The sequence below is a fragment of the Varanus komodoensis genome, unplaced genomic scaffold (genome assembly GCF_004798865.1).
Source record: "Varanus komodoensis strain SLA01 unplaced genomic scaffold, ASM479886v1 scaffold33, whole genome shotgun sequence".
NCBI classification, from domain to species: domain Eukaryota; kingdom Metazoa; phylum Chordata; class Lepidosauria; order Squamata; family Varanidae; genus Varanus; species Varanus komodoensis.
This window is the reverse complement of record NW_025335817.1, coordinates 3893001-3914582: the sequence shown is the minus strand read 5'-3', so window position 1 is coordinate 3914582 and position 21582 is coordinate 3893001. Positions and strand designations below refer to the sequence as shown.

Sequence of the window (21582 nt, the reverse complement as noted above, 5' to 3'; positions counted from 1 at the left end):
CCGAGGCGGGCCCCCGCGTGCGCGCGCCCGGCCCTGCCCTGCCCTGCCGCCGAGGGGGCTGCTCCGGCGCGCCCGCGCCCGCCGTGCCTGCGGAAGAGCCGCTCGGCCCCGGGTGCTCGCCGGCGCGCCCGCCGCGCTCTGGCACAGCCCCACCCCCCCCGAGGCTCCCCGGCCCCGCGCGCAGTTCCCAGGGCCGGGAGGGGGGCAAGGCCGCCCCGCCCCGCGGCTGCGCCTGTCAGCGGGGCGATCCCGGGGGGGGGGGCTCCTCTCCGTGCTCGCGGGCTTCCCACGGGCAAGCCGGTTGGCCTTCGTGGGGGGAGAGTGCAGCGCGCGCGTGGCTTTTGCGATTCCCGTTTTATGTGCAACCAAAAGGCTGTTCATAAATGATTTTAGGTAACTCATTTAATGCTCATCCCAAGCACGTGACCTCTTTCCACGGAGTAATGCAGCTCGTTATACTGTGTGTTTATGGCTGTCCTGGTATCTCTGACTTTGATTAATTGCTGCTACAACAGAAGACCTTGCTGAAACTATGTAAGGCATGAAGTGCAACACTTAAGGCTGGTACAAATCTGTGTATCTTTGCTGTGTCCAGCCTGCAAAAGGTGCGCATTCGCACACTTCCTCGCAATTACTTGACCACCTTTTAATTTCTGATTATCGCTAATGGCTCAACTGTAGAAAGAACAGAGGGAAAAGAACAATGTCGCCTTAATGCAGGATTTTGTCACTTGTATTTCTAAGAGGTGCTTCAGTATTTATTGCATTTCTGTGTTGCCCAACAGCCTGTTCTCTCCTGGCAGTTCAGAATAATTAAAACTAAAACACAAGGCAATAAAATTCGGGTGTGTAAAAGTTTAAACCTAGAGTATGAAGATAACTACCAAATAGAACCTAGCAGGAGCACAATTATTCCAAACACAGTGCCAGATTTAAAACAAACAAAAAGAGCATCTTTGGTAAAATGTAAAATATTGGCACAAAAAGGAGCACAGTGTAGGCGGCCAGACTACCTCCTCTGGGAGTTGGAAGCTCATTCCACAGCCCGGGTGCCAAAGCAGAAAAGGCCCCCCTCTTCGGAGCCACCCATCACTCTTCACTGGGCAGGGACTTCAGAGGACCCAGTGAAGAAGGCACAGGGCAACATGGTGAGGGGGGGATGATCCCCCAGGAAAGCTCCCCCAGGGCTTGGCATGTTTCTGCAAGCAACTTGAATCTGGCCTGCAAGCCGACTGGCAGCTGCCACAGAGGGAAAAGCACTGCTCTCATAGTCAAGTTGATCAGCCCCTGCCATGTTTTGTGTCAGCTGAAGTACCCGGACTGTTTTCAAGGGCAGCGTCATACACGCTGCGCTGTGGTAATTCAGTTGCAGGGTTATCAGGCGGAGCTCAACTCTGTGTCCTGATAAGGGCAGGTCTCTAGCCCGCGCTGATAAATGTGATCTGGCCTGCTGCGGCCACCGGCAGCTGCAACGAGGTGGCTGGATCGGAAAGCGCCAGGCCTGCCCCCAGGGAAGCCCCCTCCAGTCCCTGCTCGAACCTTGGCCGGGATTTCGGAGTGGAAGTCGTCCCCTGCAATGGCCTATGAACCCCTGCTGAAGGGGAAGGAGTGGGGGGTAGAACAGCCCGAGGACGAAGGAGCCCTTCCGTGGCCGCGTCTCCTACTGACTGCAGGAGACCTGAGCGACGCGCGCAGGCCAGAAGGTGACCTCTGTGTGTCACCTGAAAGAAGCAGGCATGTCTGGGCTCCTTCAAGTTCCCCCTTCCCTCTTTCTCTTTTAGGTTCTCATCACTTGACTTGTCTGCAGCCACTATTAATAATTTTTATCTCCTTTAAAGGTAAAGACCTCTTAAAATTTACAGGGAAAAGCAGGGACATAAGGGTGGCAGTCTTCTCGCCTCTGTGAGAAAGACCTCCTGAATGTGTACTAGTAGTCATCAGGTTCCTTCACTGTTATCACCACTGCGGGGGCAGCCTCAAGACGCTTTCTCCCTTCGGGGACTGTGCTTGCCACCCTGTTTGGCTCCCTGTGCTCTGTGGCAGCCGCAGCTGTTTCAAAGCCAATGGCTTTTCAGATTATCAAGTGCTGATTCAATTCTATGGCTGGGTCAAGGATCCTTGGAAGCGACCACATCATTAGCCCAGGCCAATTCCCCAGTCTAGCCAAAGCTGCAAAAAATGCCCAGGAAGAAAGCCAGCTCCATCAGCTGCCAGGATGGGCCACTGAAAATAGTCCCCCATCCCCACAAAGAATGTGAATAGCCAACAGGCCCCACTGGATCAGTGACTGACCGATCCCCGACCAGGCCGGCACCTGGACGGGACAAGAAGGGCATGCTTGCTTGCTTTCTGGCAGCCTTTTGTCTGCATGCTAAAGGGTTCTTCACTTTAGTTTTAGAAATGGAAAAAATGACAAAGGCGCTGAAACCCAGAGACAAGCATACATACATTTTGTCTTTTTCCTTGTTTGGCTTGCTAAGAATTAGCATTAGCATTTTTCCCCTTTTATCTGTATCTCTTTTGAAGAAGGATGGATGCCAGAGGCCTCCTGCCATTTCATCTTATCTCGGAGTCGGGAAGAAACCCTGGCCAGATCCACCAGCCTGTCTCCTTATCTCAACCTCTCCTCCCTGCTCTCACTGAAGGACCCTTTCCACCTACCAGCTGCTGTCACGGCTCAAGAGGGATGGCCTCTGCAGAGTGTGAGGATGAACAGATCAGAAGCCTCTCAGGCCTCTTCCAGTCCCCTCACACACAGCACAAGCCTGTCCCAGGCAGCCTTCTCTCTCCACCCCTGTGGTCAGACTCTACTTTGGAAAGATCTCCAGTATTCCCCCCACCCCAAGTTCTTTTGAGGCAGTTTAAAGCCCAGAGGCAAAAAGTGTGGGCGGGGAGAGTAAAAATGATGGAGAGAGCTTTTCAGGCCTGCAAGAACTGACATCTTGATGAATTTGTTAGCCTTTCAGCAGCAAGGCTGCTATATCCACCCCATATTAGTAACCGCAGGTTAGTCATAATGAAGAGGAAGGGGGTTCAGATGATTCTGTTCACACTGGACCTTTTCCTGCCTCACACAGAACTGGAGAGTTCTTCTGTAGCTTTCCAGTAGGTCTCACAGCACTGAGTGAACGTACAAGAAAGTTAAAGCAAAATGTCTTTCTGTCTACCTCAGGTTGACTTCCAGCTGCCTCTGAGATTAATGACGAGCTTGATCCAAAAGGCAGCACTTTGATGGTGCATTTACACACAGTATGAGCTGCAGCCATCACCGGCAGTCTCTCCAGTGCAACTTCCATAGCCCTATTGCATCCGCCGCTTCTAGTGCGAAAGAGCAAACATCATGGCTTTAACTCACAGATCAGTATTTTGACAACATCTCTCAGTAAGGACTCTTGGATAAGCTTAGCAGACATGGGGCTGCACTAGTTCTTTTTTAGGCCTCTTACAGCAAAGAGGTTGAGAACGTACACAACCAGAAAATGTTGCTGCGTGCCATCAAGTTCTCAAATGCCGGTTTGTTTCTGTTTACTTTAATTTTGTACCATAATATAAACTATTTTGTGTACCACCACTTCAATCCATTTAAATTCCAGGCTTTAACACAACAGAATGTGGAAAAGTCAAAGGGCTTTACAAGGCACCAGAATCTTTTTAAAAAGATGTTTAAAAAAATTCTATGAATGGGTGTATTATGCCCTCTGGTGGAAACCACTGACTAACCAAAATCAGCAATCTTTTCTTCCAAGATAATAGTTTTACACTTTGTAAAACTGCAGGCATAATTTTTGCTTTTAAAAAATAGTAGTAAGAGCTGTGGCGTTATAACAGATATTAACAATTTTTGATACATAGGTTCATTTTATTTTTAATTTGAATGGGAAATTAATAGAATATTCAGGTATGGACTGAACCAAGGTGGTGGAAAAATGGCCTACCTAATTCAGTCTTGCTCCTCACTCTCAGAAGCAGTCCTGTCACCTTTTTCTGTGATATGATTCCACCATCTTGGATATTTTGTTTGGTTGCGGAAGTCCCATCTTTTCCCTTCCTTGAGTTACAATCTAATGGTACTCAATTGGCAAACTATGTAATTATTTAACACTACATCTAACACAAGATTTTGCTCAGTCTGATGTCACTGGATGTTGGGCTACAGTTCTGAATTACAAGACTTCCTTGGCAATGAAAAACTATGCTTCAGGGTCTGATGTGTTTTTTCTCGTGTATCAAGAGGACAACAACATGAACTCCAGAAATGGTGGACTGCTTAATCCGGTTTGTTTTGTGGTGCAGAAAGGTGGCTGGGTAGGAATTTTCTTTGGTAGGTTGACCTGAACCTTCAGACCATCCTAAACGGCAAGTGTTCCAAGAGCTGCCTTGGGGGAAAGGCAGGGTCTCCAAATGCTAGCCCCTTGGAAAAGGATTGGTAAGATGGCGGTTTCCCTGAGGGAGTCAGAAACAAAGTGCCTTTTCTGGAAAGGGTGGATGATACTTCTTTGCAAGGAATGGGGAGAAGAGTAGATGGAAGGACCATGTGGGAGACAGGAGTCTGTGGGCACGAGGCTCCCTGGGGGAGAAGAAGCAAGAGAGGAAGAAGGGGTGGGACGTCCCTCAGCCCAACAGGCCTCACTGGATCAGATGACTGACAAATTTAGAGTATATCCCAAGTATCAAATGGTTTGAATGAAAACCAGCTAATTTATTAGAATAGATTTTATTTACTGTTTCAGACTCTTCATTTGTTAGACTGAAGTACTCTGTTACATTCAAATCTCTACAGACAGGTCATTCCAAGTTTTCCAAAAAACCCACACTGGGTAGGCAGGCTGAATAGTTACCTTTACTTATTGTTAACAGGACCCAGCCTTAAAAGATTTTAAAGATCCTGTAAGACGTGTTTGTCAAACAAGTTGCAGAACTTTGACATTGTGTGCACGAGAGAGCAAATAGCCACAGATCACAGATTCTTAGAAGAGTAGGAAGGGGCCAAGAAGGCCATGAGGTCCAACCCGCTGCTGGTGCCGATCACCAACTTACACCATCACCCAAATGTGGGTGGCTGTTCTGTCACCGCCCGCGTGCAGTTCCACCAGACACCGTGGCAGCCGAGACGCTGCTCCAACACCACACAGTGCTGTGACACACACCGCTCACCTGATCCAAGGCCAAGCAGCTGCTCCCACACACACAGCAACAGGAGCAGCCATCAGCCAAGGTCAGAGAGCACGTGTAAACATTCACCTCTCGGAACTGTTGATTCCAAACCAGCATCAACCAAACTACCAGCCCTGACATTTGTATCAAAATATCCGTATTTCCTATTTAACGACTGTATGAAAAGCGTCCTTCATGCTACCCTTTTGCCAAGTGCTAGCTCGCAATAAATTGCAGCTTATTTACTATAACTTTGGTTATACTGTATTTTATTTGGTTTCTAGACTAAACATTGAAGAAATAGAAAAATGCAACAAGAGTGGGCTTGAGGGGTAATATAACATGTAAACACATTTCAGGGTCAAATTCTGCCCTGTGTATTCTGCAAAGTGTCACTCACATTTGCACATATCCAATTGCTGAATTTGGCCCATAAAACCCTGTAAACATGTCCATATTTTTGGTGCAATGCTGCAAGAATGGATATGAAAAGGCATACCTTGTTATAACACTGATATTAAAAAAAAATACTGCACTGACTTTGAAGAAGCTACACTGAAAATATCGTTTGTTAGACAATTTATCAGACTATGATTTACCAAAAATACACTAGTATACAAATTCAAACCGATTTTAAAATAATCTCATTCAAGTTCATGCTATTTTGACCTCAAAAATTTAAAAGTTTAGGAATAGAAATATCAATAGTAAAAGTGTAGGGGAAGTTATCCTGTGCAAACCTGAAAGAAGCAGACCTGGCCATACCAGATCATTCACGTGCTCCAGAACAGCTCCCGCTAAATCGAAGGGGGCTGAAACAAAGGCTGCTGCTTGGCCTAGTCCCAAGCTCCCCCCCCCCCCGCCCCATGACCTAAGGCTTGCAGTCACAGCTGCCCGGCTGCAAACAGACATGACAAGGTGGAACGATTGTACGGTTTCACTAAAAAACACAGTAAGGTGCTTTGGAAGGCCTGAAGAAACGCCTCACCATCCAAGAGAAGAATCTCGGTGTTGGCTGCCATTCCAGGAGAGCGCGCGCATGCACGGACGCGTGCGGGCGGATGCACAGATGAACTCTGCTTCATCACAGCTTACATCTTCAGTAGTTCAGAGTGCCACAAAGGCAAACGTTGCAAGAGGTAAAGCAAGGCTAGCGGCAGCTTCATCAGTGTTCATTTTGCATCCGCTGATGAGACTGGCAAGAGGTTGAAATGCAAAATGCAATTAAGCATTATTGAAATTATAATGCTTTTTTTTAGAAAAAGGATACCATAAAGTTTCCACTGCCAAAAAAGATACAGTAATAGATTCCCTGGAATAAATCTCTCTTCTTTGTAAACTTTCAAATGGCAGCACAGGAAAGAAAAGGCATCGAATGTGCTTCTATCTGGGGATCAGTCAACTCCATCGCACCCCTGCGTGTTCTCAATTGCCAGGTGAAGCTTGTCCCACAAGTCTTCGAATGACTGATAGGAAGGCAAATCCAAGCGATTAAAACTGCGGGGAGTGAGGGAGAGAAAAGAGGCAAGAATAAGGACCAGATTAGGCACCAGGGCAGACTGAAGAGCTGCACAAATGTTGGGGGTACTTACCATGTATGGGCTCTTGGCAATTTGTCAGGGCTGCCCCAGCATTCAATGGTAAACAACTGCGGGCCATTTGAGCCTGCAAGAAGTAGAACAAGTCACAGTGTGAGCCCGTGCAGCAGAGAGCTCTTGGCCACAAGCGGCACCGGTCCACAGAAACGACATACGTCATCGGCCTGGCTCCACAGAGCCACACCGCCAGTTTGGAGCATCAGAGGGCCCAGTGGAAGACTTCACTCCTGGCTGGGCTGTATGGAGTGATGACGTGAGGGCACCTGAACTGTTAGGCAACCTCCCAACGCCGAGGATCAATCCTATGGAATCGGTGTAGCTTGGCACTCAGCTATCGCTTCCAAACCCTCATGGGCAAACAGAACTCGCGATACTTGAGGTAATGGCCACGACCCACACACAGATTGGTCCCGCAACTAGTGCCATTGGTGGGGAAGCCTGCAGGGCTTCTTGACTGCTGCTGTGCGGATCACTGCAACGCCGGGAGGGAACTCCAGCAAGATTCCTGTTGGGGTGGCAGCATCCAGTTCTGGTCTAGGATACAGCAGAGCTCGCCTGGCAGGGGAGGGGAAGTGCAGCTGCCCTTGCGTCCAGCAACAGTACACACCCACCCGTGCATGAAGTGATCTGCATATGGCAGGGCGGAGCGGGGGAGGGAGAAGGGGGCATGTCTCCCACTGCCCCGCCTTTGCCTTGCCAGACACGCACGGTGCTGGGACTTGCTCTCACACACTCCCCTCACGGTGCGCTGGCTTGCCTGAAGGAGTGGCACAAACTGCCAGGCCCTGGAGCCCAAGTCTGGAATCCCTGCCGTCCGTCCAGGACAGAGGCCACTACTTCCTCGACTTCACTGCCCGTTCACAGTGCCAGGACCCACCTTACCCAGCAACTGATGCGCTTTGCCCTGGAGAGCCTGTAAAAAGGCCCAGCCAAGTGACTTCCTCCCCGGCTACATACCATACAGTTCAGCAAATCCATTCATGGGTACACGGGATGTTCCGGTGACAAACTGAAGGAGCCGAATTCGTTTCTCAGAATCCATCATTAGCACAGCCTAGGCAGAATTCAAACAGTCATGCTGCCGTACCAGCAAGATCGACTGCCACAAGCTCGTTCCACAAGTCTGTCTGGGGTTTTTGTTCAGTTTGGCCAGGGTTACTTGCTTACCATTGCACATTAAAACCTCAGATTAAGAGTCTGCTCACAGCAAAGTAGCTGGGTTTCTGGCTGAGTGATTCTGGCTTCCACGGCACAAATGAGAATCTGTTGTTAATTTAGGAGGCTGCCAGGATCTGTGCTGTGTGGCAGCACTGCAGTGCCACTGCCTTAGGTGGGGTTCAGTCCGTCTTTAGCGGAGCCGGAGCCCAACAGAGCATGTTGCCAGCCCTCCTCCTCCTCCTCGCCCCTTGCAGTGCTGCACAAAGACTCACTTTCATGCAGTTCTGACCTAAAGCTCGTTGCGAATGTTCCTGCTTCAAGAACAAAACTACCATTTTCAGTACCTTCCAAAACCACTGAATAACCACGTGATTTGCACCGTAGCCGTTTTTGTACTTTGTGTGTTCCCTCCAATCGTTCACGTCAACATCTCCCAGGCCGCACATCAGCAACTATCTCAAGATTGGGGGTAGTGGGGCAGAGAGAGGAAGATTGGGAAAGGCAGGATGAGAACAAATGTCTTTCAGAAAAATAGGATTACCACAACTGCACAAGGAAACATGCTTCAATGGAAACAGAGCAATAGTTACCTCTAGTTCATTTTCATCAAAGATTTTTATGAGATCTGGCGGTATGAGTTCAAAAAACCCCTAGAATGCAAAGGAGCACAGTCAGGAATTATTTATATGCACATTTCTGGGACCGGGCAGGAGGGGAAGTTCATGCAGCTCGCTCTGCCCTGCTCAAAAGGTACAGCGAGTGCAAAGGCCACTGTGTCCCCCGAGCAAGGCGAGCCAAGCAGGGAACCCCACCCTGGGGCTCCCAGCCACACAGGCTCTCAATGGCCCTCTAGATGCAATTCAAGACACAGTTTTTCACCCCTCCAGCATCCACCTGACTTCAGCAGACCACCAGGCCGAGGGCCCGCTGGTCCAGCTTTCTGCTCCTGCACTGGCCAAGCAAAGGCTCCAGCAGGAAGGCCACAACAGGGCAAGAATGAGACCGTGGCAGCCCGGCCCCGGCCCCAGCCACAGCGATGTGCTGCCCAACGCCAGGCAAAGCTGCGCACCTCCGCCTCCCGCTGCCTGAGAGTGGGGAAGCCGCCGCCTGGGCTGGGCTAGCCACGCTTCCAGTCAGAAAAGTGGCAACATGCCTGCATGCAGGCCCATCAGACTGAATCCCCTCACTAGGAAGATCTGCTGAGCAACTTCTAGAGGTCTCAGAGCTATCCTAGCTTGGCCAAGGATATCAGAGAAACCCACCACACATTCACATGGGACTGGTTCAGTGGATTTTGAGGACTTGTGGATGGTTTGCTACTCTTTCAGGGTATTTCCACGATGGTGCATTGGCAAAGCAGTGAACTTCTCGGACAAGAAATCCCATTCTGTCACTGACTGAAGAGAGAATAATGGCCATTCTCAAAACAGACGCAGCAGTCGTAACAACTCTGCATCCCCGGTCTAGGCTGGCCCTGAAGGCAGCTTCTCACAGTACTCGAATTAAGCTTCTTTCTACAAAAATCATCCACATGAAGCAAGGCTCAAGAGCCAAAGTTAAACAGGTGTGTGTGTTGGGGGGGGGGCATTTATTTCTTAGATTCATATCCTGCCCCTTTTCATTTAAAGGACTCAGACCAGCTCACACCATCCTGCTCCTCCTGCCCTCAATCTTATATCCACAACAACCACCCTGCGGAGTAATTTGGTCTGAGAGTCTGTGACAGCCCCCAAGTCACCCAGCTGGCTCCATGGCCGAGCCAGGACTAGAACCATATTGCTCGAGTTCCAGTCCCGTGCTCTTAACCACTAAGGCAGTTATACCCTGAAGCTTAATGCACTAAAAGCAATACTCAGACAGGTAGGAATGCCACTATTTTAATTAGATTAAACAGTATTTATGCATTTTAGTACCTCCTTAAAGGCAGCCATCTGTTTTCGGATCCTGTTCACGAAACGCCACTGTATTACAAGGCTGTAAAATGGAAGCAAATATTTAGTTGCAAAAAGCTCTAACAAGGCAACTAACTGCCTTTCAATTTATGGCCCTTCACAGCATCACCCACCTCCCTGTCAGCTAAGGCAGACTAGAAACGTCACTTAGAAAACAGTGAGCGAGAGCGATCGCTGCGAAGGCAAGGCATTGAAAGGACAGCCTGGGTGCTGCCGACTCTTACTCACTGGATGTACTCTTGCTTGTTGGTATTGGTGACCACCACGTCTGACCCTCCATTTTTCAATTCATGTTGATGAGTCTGGACAGGAACAGGGACACACAGCCCACAATGAGTGCAGGCAGCACGCAGGCAGCACACACCGCTCGCCTCCTCCCCAGACCACGCGAGGCCACCTGGAAACAGCACCACGCTTAGCAGCATGGCCTGCTGGCTGGCTTTGCGATGGCCACTGCCACTTCCAGAGCCTAGCCCTCGAACGACCCCTTCTGCCACGGGAAGGACCGTAGAGTCAGGCCACACGCAGCTGCCTAAACAGCTCCGAGGGCCAGTTTAACACACCCGGAAAGTTTTGAGGCAGCAAACTTTCGGCAGGAACTCAACTCACCCACACGCTGGTCCACCTCAAACAACAGTGACGTAACATTAGGCTGGCCAAGACTAAGCAGCCGCCTGGGACACGCCCTGCCCTTCCGGAGCCCAATTCCCAAGCCCTGTGGGGGACACACCTGCCCAAAAAGCTCTTCGTCAACAGAGAACCGGAGGTCCAGCTCCGCGGGATCATTTTCGAGGATCCATTTCAGGGAACTGTAGTATTCACTGTCCTAGAGGGCATATGAGAGGAAAGGATGTGCGCGATGAAAAACACACACACCGCGCCAAATGCTGGGCCTCAGCGTCTGCCGAAGAGGGCCTACCACAGATTCCATGTCATGCAGGGTGATGGGCTTCTGAAGCATCATCTTGTAGAAAGGGCGGATAAGGAAGCCTGCAAAAGGGCAAGAACCAGGTGCTCCTGTTACCCTTTTAAGACCCGAGAGCTACTATTGGCCAGATCTCCCCCCTACCACCAAGTACCAACCATCCAAGAGCTTCCCATGGTAGACGGCCATCCCTGCCACACGCCCGATGAACCTGAAGTAGGAGAGGTGGTCCTCATTGCACAAGCCAGAGTTCGGGTTGATCTGCAGGGTGTAGTTGTCCCTGTGAGGGGAGATGAGCCCACCTGCCTCACACAGCCAGCGCGGGGCATCCTCTCACGCTCAGCACTGACTGGGGCTGGCTCGCAGCAGCCCGAGATCCCGACCCCAGTCCCACCTGCTGGCACTGCCGAGGCCAAACCTGGGAGCGCCTGCCTGCAAAGCACTCTGCCCCGCCCCGATCGTCTGGGGCTCGGCAACCTCCCTCGATGCACCGCACTTCCGTGCTGCAAACATGCGAAGGAGCAACAGCCGAGCTGCCACTGCCACTCCAAGCCCCGTGAAGAAGCTCCAGGCCCTCTGTGGGCCTGAGGCCAGGACCGGAGCACTTCCAACCAAGGATGGGAATTCTGGTCAGCAGACTAGATCATTTACTGCCCAAGACACTCCCGATTTCCACCGGCACAAAGACAGCGGAATCGTGGCCACAGCGAGGCCCTCACTTACGTTGCAGAATACTCAAACAGCCCATAGTAAGGATTAAACATTTCCTTGGAGAGGAAGAAGAACCATTCCCTGGTGACCCCTCCATAGTCCAATCCCTTTTCACCATCAAATTCAATCCAAAGCCTAGCTTTGAGATGGTCTGGTTTCTTTACAGCAGCAATTCTTCTGTATGAGTCTTCGAAGATTGTAGCACGGTGAAGTTTCATTTCAAACTTATTTGGAATATCACTCTGAAGAGGAAGAGGAAAGCGAAATGTTATGAGTAATTCGCTAAGCAAGGTACAAATGAGTCACTTAAATTTCATGGCACTGCACTGTTGGTAAGACATTTGCTCAGGTCCATTTTAACAAAGAATATGTTTAGTTCAATTTGCATTTCACCATAAATGCCCTGACAAATACACCCAGGCAGCTTTAACAGGGGATTGGACAGATCCAAGGAGGAGGGAAAGGCTCTCTGTGACTAGTAGTCCTGATGGCCACCTGCCACTTCAGGATCAGAGGCAGTGCCAAGGCACACCGCTGCTGGGGGACATGGGCAGGAGGGTACCATTGTGCTTCTGCCTTGTGGGGAGGTTTCCCTACCACAGCTGGCGGGCTGCCGGTCTGATCCAGCACAGCTGCTGTATTCCTAAATCACAAGCAAAACCCCTAATGCGTCAAGGCTGCAAGCACCAGGAAGCGGCTTCATCCATTCGTTTATTTATGTGGCAGGCAGCTTGCCGTACTGTGGAGGAAGGCAGACCACGAGCAAGCCTGTGTCCTTGGCTCACTCACCCTTGGCCAGGGTTGCATGTACAACTGCACTTCTGTGCCAACAAGCTGAACTGGCTTACCCACCAGCCTACTGGTTGCTCACTAGTGCACTGAGTCACGACAGGAGAGCATCGTTAATAGGGAAGTGAACGGGCTGATTTCCACACTCACGGCAGAGAAAAGCCACAGCGATTTGCTTCTAGCTGCTCTGCGCAGGAAACGCTCAGGGGCCCTTTGCACCTCTTGCAAGCGTTGAAACTTACCTGCTTTTTTAGTTTCTTCCTGAAGAATTCATACTTTCTTTTATAATCTCTGGAATAAGGCACAGCCTTTGGGGAAAGAGAGGAAGGTGAGAAGGAGGTGAGATCCTCAGGAGCCAAATGCCCCCCCGCATGAGGCTGAGCAACTCTGGGAGCCAGGCCCCGGGACAATTCCAACGCGGGCCCAGAGCACCTCCGGCCCCGCAGTGCCTTGCCTTCATCCACCACTCTCACTCTCTTTAGCAGCTCATCCTTCAAAACCACCTTCTCCTCCTCCGCAACGCAGGGTTTTGCTACTTCTCCCCCCCCTCCTTCTCATTCTCTCACACCCTCTCCCACAGTTATAAGCAGCCATTTTTTGCTTTGTGTAAGTTCTGAGAAAAAAATCGTGGACAGCAGGAGATGCTACGCAGAGCCCACAACATGCCTGGAACAGCATCCTCTGGCAAAGCCATTCACAGCAGACATCGACGAGGGAAAGCGGCCCCAGCAGCAGCTGGAAGCCCGTCTAAGAGTCCTGCATCAGCGTACCAGCTGTGCTAGGTGGGTGGGGGGAGTAGATCGAAGCGCCCCCCTTTTCCAACTGTCAGTAGTGAGGGGTGAACCTCTCCCCACAGTCTGGGCTCTGATAATATGAGCCATTGTCCAAAAGAAATCTATTGTAGCTGGGCCTGTTCCAGAGTTAGGGGTCCATTGTGTGCCTTCCCAGTCAACTTTTGCTTCCCCAAAACCTCTGCCAGAAGTGACGGGAAGGCCTTCCAGCTTCTGCACGAGACCCTCACTTCCACCCGGCCACCTGAAACACTGAGATGATGAAAGAAGCCCCAAACCTGGGAGCCCCAAGGAGTGCCCAGGGCCCCAGCACCCTTGGGATGACGCCACCTCACAGCAGACCTCGCAGGGATGTCCTCTGACCAACTCTACACCGGAGGGAAGGGGTTGGCACTGCTACAAAGAAGGAGTCCTCTGACCAAGCTGCTTCCTGGCCAGGCCGGAGCAGAGGGAGCTGTTCCGTCTTTGTAAGTATCTGCTGCCGCTTTACGCTTCAGCACCATCATCCCCGCTCACCACGCAGTCAACGCCTTGCCTAGTCTAATCCCTTCTCCCATTCACAATAGCTGTGATACTTCATCTGAACCATTTTGAAAGTTGTTTGGAAGGAACGACTTTAATTTACAGGGAAGGTACGACACAGATGTCAGTGGCTAAGGGGCACCTGTGTGGCCGCAGGGTGGGAACCCCCTGCTAACCACGCCACCTGCTTGGAAAGGAGCAGAGGGGGTCTTACTGGTCCAGTTATGGCCACGTTCTGCAAGCGAGGATCTTCCCACTGGGTCTTCTTCGAGTCTGCAAATACAAACACGTGTTAGCTCCAACCAGCCTTAAGCCACCACAGCAAGCAGGGCCATGTAATGCCTTCTACGCACTGTGGTTTATGTAGAACGTTCTTCCGTCCGTATGGAGTCTTTCTTCCCAGCCAGGCTAAAAGAGAGTGAAATGCAGGGGAACCCATCAGCAGGATGCAGACAGGCAGTGCCGGGCAGCTGCATTTGGGTTCCAACAGCAACATTCTGAATTTACATGTTTAACTGTACGTGGCAAAAGCCGAAGTCTTAAAACACGAAAAGACGGAGGCACTCACAGGCAAGGGGCCAAGATCTATCGGGTCCAAAGAGGCCTTCCTCCTCATGTAAGCTGGGATCTTCAGTCTGGGGTCGTCCTTGAACAGAGAGCACACGGTTGTGTTCCTTTTATAGCCATGGACATCTAAGCTGTTAAAGCTTCCACACAGAGTCATTTAGAGTCACTTTCCCACAAGGTCATTCTACCAATCACTCGGCATATGCATGAGGTTTCCCCTCTCAAAGCCCCGCAGTGCCCATCTCCATGCATCTCCTGCATTCCCTCAGAAGTAACCCTGAATGGGTTTAGTCCTAGAAAACGCACTTCAGACTACCGTCTTCAATCAGCAAATCCCAAAAAAGCAAGCCACTCTCTTTCAAAGTCCCTGTTTATTTTTGAAGTGGAAACTGTTTCCTGGGGCAATGGTCCTTTTTATTAGCAGTTTCCTTTTAGTTAATGGATCTTCCCCTGACAGCAACATTAATCTGCTGAGCTGGGGGGAGGCAAGGAAGGGTGGAGGGCGAGGGACAGAAAACAAAGCACTGCTTTGAATCAGCCCTGCAGTGCCAGCCTAGGGGCTTTCACGCTGCTGGATTCATTCCTAACTTGTTTGCAGTGGACAGACTTGCTTGTTCATTTAATCGCATTATGTTCCTGATAAATAAGCAGGTACTGCAGCTAATCCAGGGAGGGCAACCAGCAGGTGAGTCCAAGGCTGTCCAAGGCAGGGCCTCCTAGAGGGACACAGCAGCCTCTCCCCACCAGCAGCTCAGCTCACTGCAGGGAAAGCTCCCCAGTCACATTCGCCCTCCTTGCACCCGGCTCCCGCCGCACAGCCCCTTGAGGCCCTGCTGCAAGGAGGCACCTGCAGTTCAGCCAAGAACCATTCGGCAGGGACCCACTCCTGTGGGGCTGGACGGCAGGGGCCTTGCCTCCCACAGCATGGCAGAGGAGTGACCAAGGAAGCCTCCCTGCCCAAACGGAGCGTCTGCCCTCCACCTCTGAACTCAGACGTACACAACAGGGTGACATCCAATAGCAACCTACCCATGTGGTCGTTTTGGTGTTGTGATCGATAAAAAACGGCCTCCCGTTGGCTGCATTACGGACTTCCCAGCCTTTGGGGAGGAACCCTTGACTTCCTTCTGGCGTTTTCGAGCACAGTAGCTGCTGCTGTACGGAGTCATCCGCTGCTGAGAGCTGCCTGGCGGAAGGGCCTGGGGCTGGCGCTTGCTGCGCCGCATCCACTCCCGACTGGGAAACAGGGAGCACAGGAGAAGCAATGCAGGCGGTGAGCAAGGCAGCCTTGCCCAAAGCCTCCAGGGACAAAGGTGACTTGGTCACAGCCAGGCGGCCACCTTCAGTTAAAGTACATGAACAGGGAGGAAAATTACCGGTACAAATGGCTTCTTCCAGGTAGTTGTTTGAGAATTATGGTCTATATAATACAGTCTTCCTTTTTCATCTTTCTTCACTTCCCAGCCTGGAGGAAGCCCAGTTGAGGTTGGCAGCAGCTAGAATTTTTCAGAAGGGGAAACATTCCTAGAATTAGCTGACAGAGGAGACACACGGAGGCTTCCTTGGCTCACACGCAGCCCAGCACCAGAATCCAAGTGTTCTGGATAACTGCGCACAATGCATATGTCAAGAGAACCGCTGGTGCCTCTACGGGCCACCTCTTCCACCTAGCAACTACCGTTCGCAAGTAAGGGGGTCTACGGGCCGCAAATTCGTGAGCCGCAGCACCAGGCTGGCTCCTGCTGGCTCCTGGCGCTCAGCTCCAAAACGAAGAGGCGGTGGCCTGCCCAGAACAGGCAACAAAAATGCACGGCCTTCTGTGTGTGTTTTGTCCCATTCTGGAAGCCACTCCACACAACCCACCCGGAACGGGAGAGGCCTCCTCTGCACCTGGAACCAAAGCAGGGCCCTCCCTGGCCTTCGCCTGCGAAGCTGCACACTGTGCCCCAGGCTGCCCCTACAGAAGTGGGTAACCATCAGTAATGCGGAAGGATGAAGGCCAATCTTGCCCCCCTGCTTAAGCCAGGAGGAAAGAGCCTGCTCTCAGGCTGACCTCTGAAGCATTCCTGCCACAGGCAGGATGGGCCGTCAGGAGGCAGAAGCCACATTCCCGACTGCACTGGCACAACATGGAAGCCGCTCTGAACATGAGCCACGCAACGCGGATTGCTCAATACACCGAGCATGAGGCCAGGCTCAGCATGGCTTGTTCTTCCCCTCCCTCCCTCTCCCATGAACCTCCAGCCAGCATCCCTGCGTACTTTGTGACAGAACCCATCTTGTCCCTCCCTTCCCGCTTGGATCACCACCCCTTTTGGTTTACTGAGGAGGGGTCCCCCCCCCCAGAGCTTTGGGGTCATGTGGGGACAGGGGTCATCTGGGGGCAGGGGTGTCTCTGAGGAGTATTTGTGAACTTTTAAAATTATTTTTGTTAGTCTTTCACAAGTGTGCGGCTCCAGGATGGGCAGATATTAATTCCCCCCACTCACACTCTCACAGCTCCTTTTTGGAGCATTTACTCCTATGGTTGCTGTGGTTCCCTGTCAGTTTGGGAAACGTGCAGAAATATACATGGCATGGCTGCCAAATAAACCATGGGGAGATACGCTCACCCATCAGAGAACTGCAGTACTCAGCACTATGAAAAGGAGTGGCCAGAAGTGCAGGTCTGGAAGGGAAAGGAGTAAATATTTCCCCTTTCTGGAGTAGCTTGAAACCTGGGGAGGGTCTGAGAAGTGTTGGTTCATGGTTAAGCAACAAGATTACAATGGCTGATATTGTCTCGTGTCAGCTACTGAAGTGTGGCAAGTGCTTATTGAACTATTCTATTTGCAACTTTCCGCCATGGACCCTGCTAGGATAGCCCCGGATTATTTAGCATCCTTGTGAAGGTACACCTTTCCCCAAGCAAAATGCTTTCACAGTTGTGCCTAGAGTCTTTGAACTCTTGCCTATAAATCAAGAAGTGCCCTGGTAGTGCCTGGCATCCAGCCTTAAACAGCAGTCGGAACCCGTCAAGGCTGCATGGCAGCGGGGGCCCAGCGGCGTGCCACAAGCCCCATGAGAAGCGGGTCGCACGCTGGAAGAGGCCTGGAGGTGTCATGCCGGGGCATAACTCACCACAGGAAGCGCCGGACGCTCCTCCACTTGGTAAGTCTGCAGGCTGCCTCCCCTGCCGCAGTCGCTCTTGGAAAAGAAGAAAGAAGGGCTGCTTTCACCGCTACGAAGAAGCGGGAAGCACAGCGGCTGTTCCTGTGGCGTGCATTCCCACCTCCCCCCTGCGCGCACTGCAACGCCCTCGCCACCTCGGATCCGGTGCTCGGCGCCAGCGTGGCGCGTGCTCTTCGGCTGCGGTCTGTGCGCTGCGCAAATGCCTGGGTGCAGGATGCGCAAGTGCAGACCACAGATGTGACCGAGTGACCCTGCCTTTGGCGCGAGCTGGCCCACAGAAGGCCCTGCTGTGACAGCGCCTGGGAAGAGGGTGCCCTGGCCTGCTGCCGAGAGGGGCCCGCCCCGTGGGGTCTCTCCGGGTGCTCACAGCGTGGGGTGCCGCCTGGCCAGCTACCGAACCCCCGAAGGTCGTCAGCTGAGCGCTCGGCTCCTCTGCGAGGCAGGCTTCTCCACCGGAGCTGCTTGGCTGCCCCGGCGCTTGGGCGGCCTGGCTGCTGTAGGCAGTGGCTTCGTCTTCTGCTATGATCTCCCAGCTCTGGCGGAAACCAGGAAAGGCGTGTCGGAACTGGGCGCTCGCAGGCCTCTGTTCAGCCAGGAGGGGGGGAGAGCGAGGCACTCACCTCGGGAGAGTCCCTGCAGTCGAGGGTCTCCGCTTCCTCCGTTATCTGGTGCCGGTGGGCAAACGCGTGCTGCACCTCCAGCTGAAAGCCGCCACTTCCCACACTGGGCCTGCCGTCCCTGTCCAAGAAGGCTCTCATTGCAGCACAGACAGATGGGTTTCGAGGCCAGCTCCCTCCCTGCCCCCACACCCTCCCACAACTGCTTGGGTGAACTATCCCAGAAGCCTCAGGGCGTGTGAGCTAGTCTGAGGCGGCAATTTATCCCACGCTTAGCTCACATTTCCAGTGGGAGGGCACCTTAGACTGTCAGGACAAAACCGCCCAGTGATACCTGAAATATTTCTTCAAGGGCCACTGGAAACTTTGCTGGTTTTATCTTTAAGTGATCCTAATTGACTTGGTTCACTGACAAGTCCATTGAACCGGAAACCGATTTGGGGGCCTGGCCCATGCCTTGGGGACTGGCCAATCATGGCCCCAGGGCTGCAGAGGAGGGGGCCGTCCTCTGCCAGGAGTCGGGGCCAAAGGGGCAGATTTCTACCCACACAGGGAGCAATTTATTCCGGAATGGCAATCCACAGAATTATTTATACTGCCGTGTAGGGGGGGCAGGAGCCTCCTTCCGAGGGCGTCTTGCAGCCTGCCCTACCCCTGGCACGCGGGGGTGCGGACAGCCCGGCCGGCCACCGCCCGGCCATCCTGTGCGGTTGCCTCACCACAGCAGGCAGGCTGAGTGAGGCATGGGGCTCGACGTACTGTGCAGCCGGCCGTCCCCACTGGGTCCTCCTGGATTCGTGGTGGACGTAGTAGGTCCTGCCGAGGACGTCCTGCCGCTCCTCCCAGCCTGCGGGGAGGGGTGCCTCTCGCTCCTCCTGCGCCTGGGACAGGCCATCGGGCTGCTCCAGGATGATCCAGCCGGGCTGAGGGTGACAACAGGAGCGCCCGGTCAGGCCACCGGGCCGCTGGCTCCGCACAGCCCCTGTCCACCATGCAGGGCTGCGCTGCTGCTGCGGCCCCTCGCCTCACTTCCATCCCACCCAAGAGCCAAAGCCATCTGGGTGGACTGCAACAGCACGTGAAGCACCACACCAAATACAAAAGACACAAACAAAATTACAGTACAAAGAAGGAAAAGCCCAACGTAAAACCAAGTGTTGAAAGCGACAATGCGGAACGCAAATTAAGGCACGACATCCATTAAGTGGCTGACACGATGCCCCAATAGAATACTAAAGCTAAGAAAAAGTGCTGTCAGGGAGAACAGTCCTGGCACTGAAAATATATTAGGCTCACATCCGGGTGAGCCTCTGTGGGGAGCTTGTTCCAAAGCTTGAGCGGGCACCCCTGAGAAGGCCCTTCCCTTTCTTGCCTCCCACTGAACCTCCCTTGAAAGCAGCAGTCCGAAGCAGGCGCCCAATGTTGACTGCAGCTGGGAGCAGTGCTGTCGGACAGCACCGTTCCAAGCCGTGCAAGTTTACAGCGAGCGCCTTAAAGTGGGCTTCGAAGCACAAGGGCAAGGAATATAAGTGAACCAGACGAGTGCTGCGCCAGGACTTTCCGGTCCCGGCTCTGCATCTGGTTGCTGCATTAGCTCATGCCTCTGCTCCGGGCAGCGCATTGCAGCCATCTCCCTTAGAGCCGGCCAGAGTCTAACCTCAGCCCTAACCCTGTTCAGAGAGGGCTGTCCTGGGCCCCAGTGGAAGCTGGTGGAGGGTGCCCTGTGCCACCGAGGCCACCTGGGCATCCAGTGAGAAAGACAGCTCACGGCTCACCCCCAGGCTACAAACCTGCTCCTTCAAGGGCAATGCAACCCCAACCCGAGCAGGCTGACTTCTCTCCATCCGGTCAAAGGAAACACCCACTACCAGCATCCCAGTCTGGTCTGCATGGAGCTTCAGTTTTTTAGCCCTCATCCAGTCCAGGCGCAGCCAGGCAGCGGTTTAGCACATCCACAGCCTCACCTGCTGGAGAGGAAAAGGAGAAATGGAGCTGTCTGTCATCAGCACACTGATGGCAATGCACCCCCAGACTCCAGGTGACCCCCCCTCAGCAGTTTCATGCCCATGCCAAAAAGCTCGGGGGCGAGAGCGAGCCCTGAGGAACCCCGTGCAGGAGCACTGGCGGGGCTCAGCAAGGCCCCCCAAGCAACACCTTACGGAGCGACTGTTCGGAGAGTGCGCCACTGGAGCAGGTAGTGCACCCCCTCTCAGCTACCCCAGTTGATGCACTGGAAAGCCACTAAGAGGTCCAGGAGCACCAACAGGGTCACGTTCCCTTCCCTCTCTTCCAGCAGCGGTCACCACGCAGGGCAGCCAGAGCGGTTTCCATGCCAAACCTCAGCCTGAACTCCAACTGAAGTGGATCCAGGTAATTGGTTACCAGCCACTCAAGACCCTTGCCCAGGAAGGGCATATTTGCCACTGTCCTAACACAGAGATCTTCTGGGCCCAGAGAGGGTTTCTTTGCTGTGGCCACTGCCTGTTTAAGGCAGCATGGGAGCACTCCCTTACCTAAGGAAGCATTAACCACATCTCTTCTCCCTGAGAGCTCTTCTTAGCCAAGAGGGACAACGATCTAGTATGGATGCAACAGTGTGAAGCTGTCCAGGCATCCTGTAGATCCATCTCCCCCCTTCTCATTAAAACTTTCCCACATTTTCTGACAGGGTACATATGCAGAACATCTATTTTTGTAACCCTCCAATTGTGAGGGGAGATAAGCAGGTATTTTGATGTAGCAATGGAGTTGTGTAGATGCTAACTCAGCTGGCAGGGGAAGGGAGAGAAAAAATGAAGATACTGAGAATGCCTCATTTGATGAGCAGATACAGCTCTACAGGGATCCTGCTATGGATTTCAACTCAAATACTGTATGCATTTTTATTTCTAATCAAAACTCGGTGGGTATATAAATTTTTAAAATATGGACTAATTAATATGTTCTTACCTAAACTGTTAACTAACATAAAATAAATGCTGTGCCAAATGCAGAGTTCTCCTCGAGTTAGGGGATCTCCCACTGGGACATCATGTTGTGAAATGTGTAGCATTTCATCCCGTATCTTCCACATTTACTTCAAGTCAGGTCAAATCAAACCTGTTGCTCTTTTGTCTTCTTTGTAATCTGACGGTTCCACTGAGACATAAAGGGAAGTCCCTGGACAGACTGCAGAGCAATTCACCCAGAGTGGATGCCGTCTGTCGCAGCAAGAACTAAGAGGCTTGTGGTCCCTCGAAGACCAACCCATCTATCCTGGCATGGGCTTACGGAGACCGTCCACTTCATCAGGTTCATGAGATGCTCACCTCCAACTGGCAGATCTATACAGCCACGGCGGGGCCAGGGGTGGAAAGTAAACCACATGGCCGGAGGAACCTTAAATGCAGAGTTCATTCCAATTCTGACGATGTGGTTTACCCTCCCTACCCGCGGCCAGGCGTTTATCAGTCGGCCAACCTGAGGTTAGCACTTCATGCCTCTGCTGACTCGGACTATATATTCAGAGGCTTGTACCATGACGAGCGTGTGAGCCCTTTGAGTGCTGCAAGACTCTGTGCGGTTAGGCTTTCTTACTTAGAGAGATTCCAGAGTCAAGAAATAAAACATGTCACTACATTTTGAACA

General features: G+C 52.3%; 1 protein-coding gene across 11 annotated transcripts in view; it reads right to left on the bottom strand.

Annotated features, from left to right (window-relative positions):
- Positions 1-6014: 6014 nt before the first annotated feature.
- Positions 6015-21582, bottom strand: part of NEDD4 (NEDD4 E3 ubiquitin protein ligase) — a 31479-nt gene continuing 15911 nt past the window's right edge. For 8 of the 11 annotated variants that reach the window (XM_044438800.1, XM_044438799.1, XM_044438801.1 and 5 more), the window contains 21 exons: positions 18715-18878; positions 17959-18076; positions 17706-17873; positions 17288-17353; positions 15544-15663; positions 15197-15403; positions 14169-14246; positions 13954-14008; positions 13815-13873; positions 12530-12595; positions 11511-11740; positions 10946-11067; positions 10782-10852; positions 10593-10688; positions 10091-10164; positions 9824-9884; positions 8501-8560; positions 8255-8362; positions 7710-7806; positions 6747-6819; positions 6015-6651 (listed from right to left, as the gene is read on the bottom strand). In XM_044438800.1, the coding sequence (XP_044294735.1) occupies positions 6549-6651; positions 6747-6819; positions 7710-7806; positions 8255-8362; positions 8501-8560; positions 9824-9884; positions 10091-10164; positions 10593-10688; positions 10782-10852; positions 10946-11067; positions 11511-11740; positions 12530-12595; positions 13815-13873; positions 13954-14008; positions 14169-14246; positions 15197-15403; positions 15544-15663; positions 17288-17353; positions 17706-17873; positions 17959-18076; positions 18715-18878 (2196 nt within the window). In that variant the 3' untranslated portion in view covers positions 6015-6548. Of the gene's footprint in view, positions 6652-6746; positions 6820-7709; positions 7807-8254; positions 8431-8500; positions 8561-9823; positions 9885-10090; positions 10165-10592; positions 10689-10781; positions 10853-10945; positions 11068-11510; positions 11741-12529; positions 12596-13814; positions 13874-13953; positions 14009-14168; positions 14247-15196; positions 15404-15543; positions 15664-17287; positions 17354-17705; positions 17874-17958; positions 18077-18714; positions 18879-19745; positions 19910-21582 lie in introns of those variants that run through there. The other 3 variants (XM_044438807.1, XR_006415548.1, XM_044438803.1) reach the window with 3 other exon arrangements.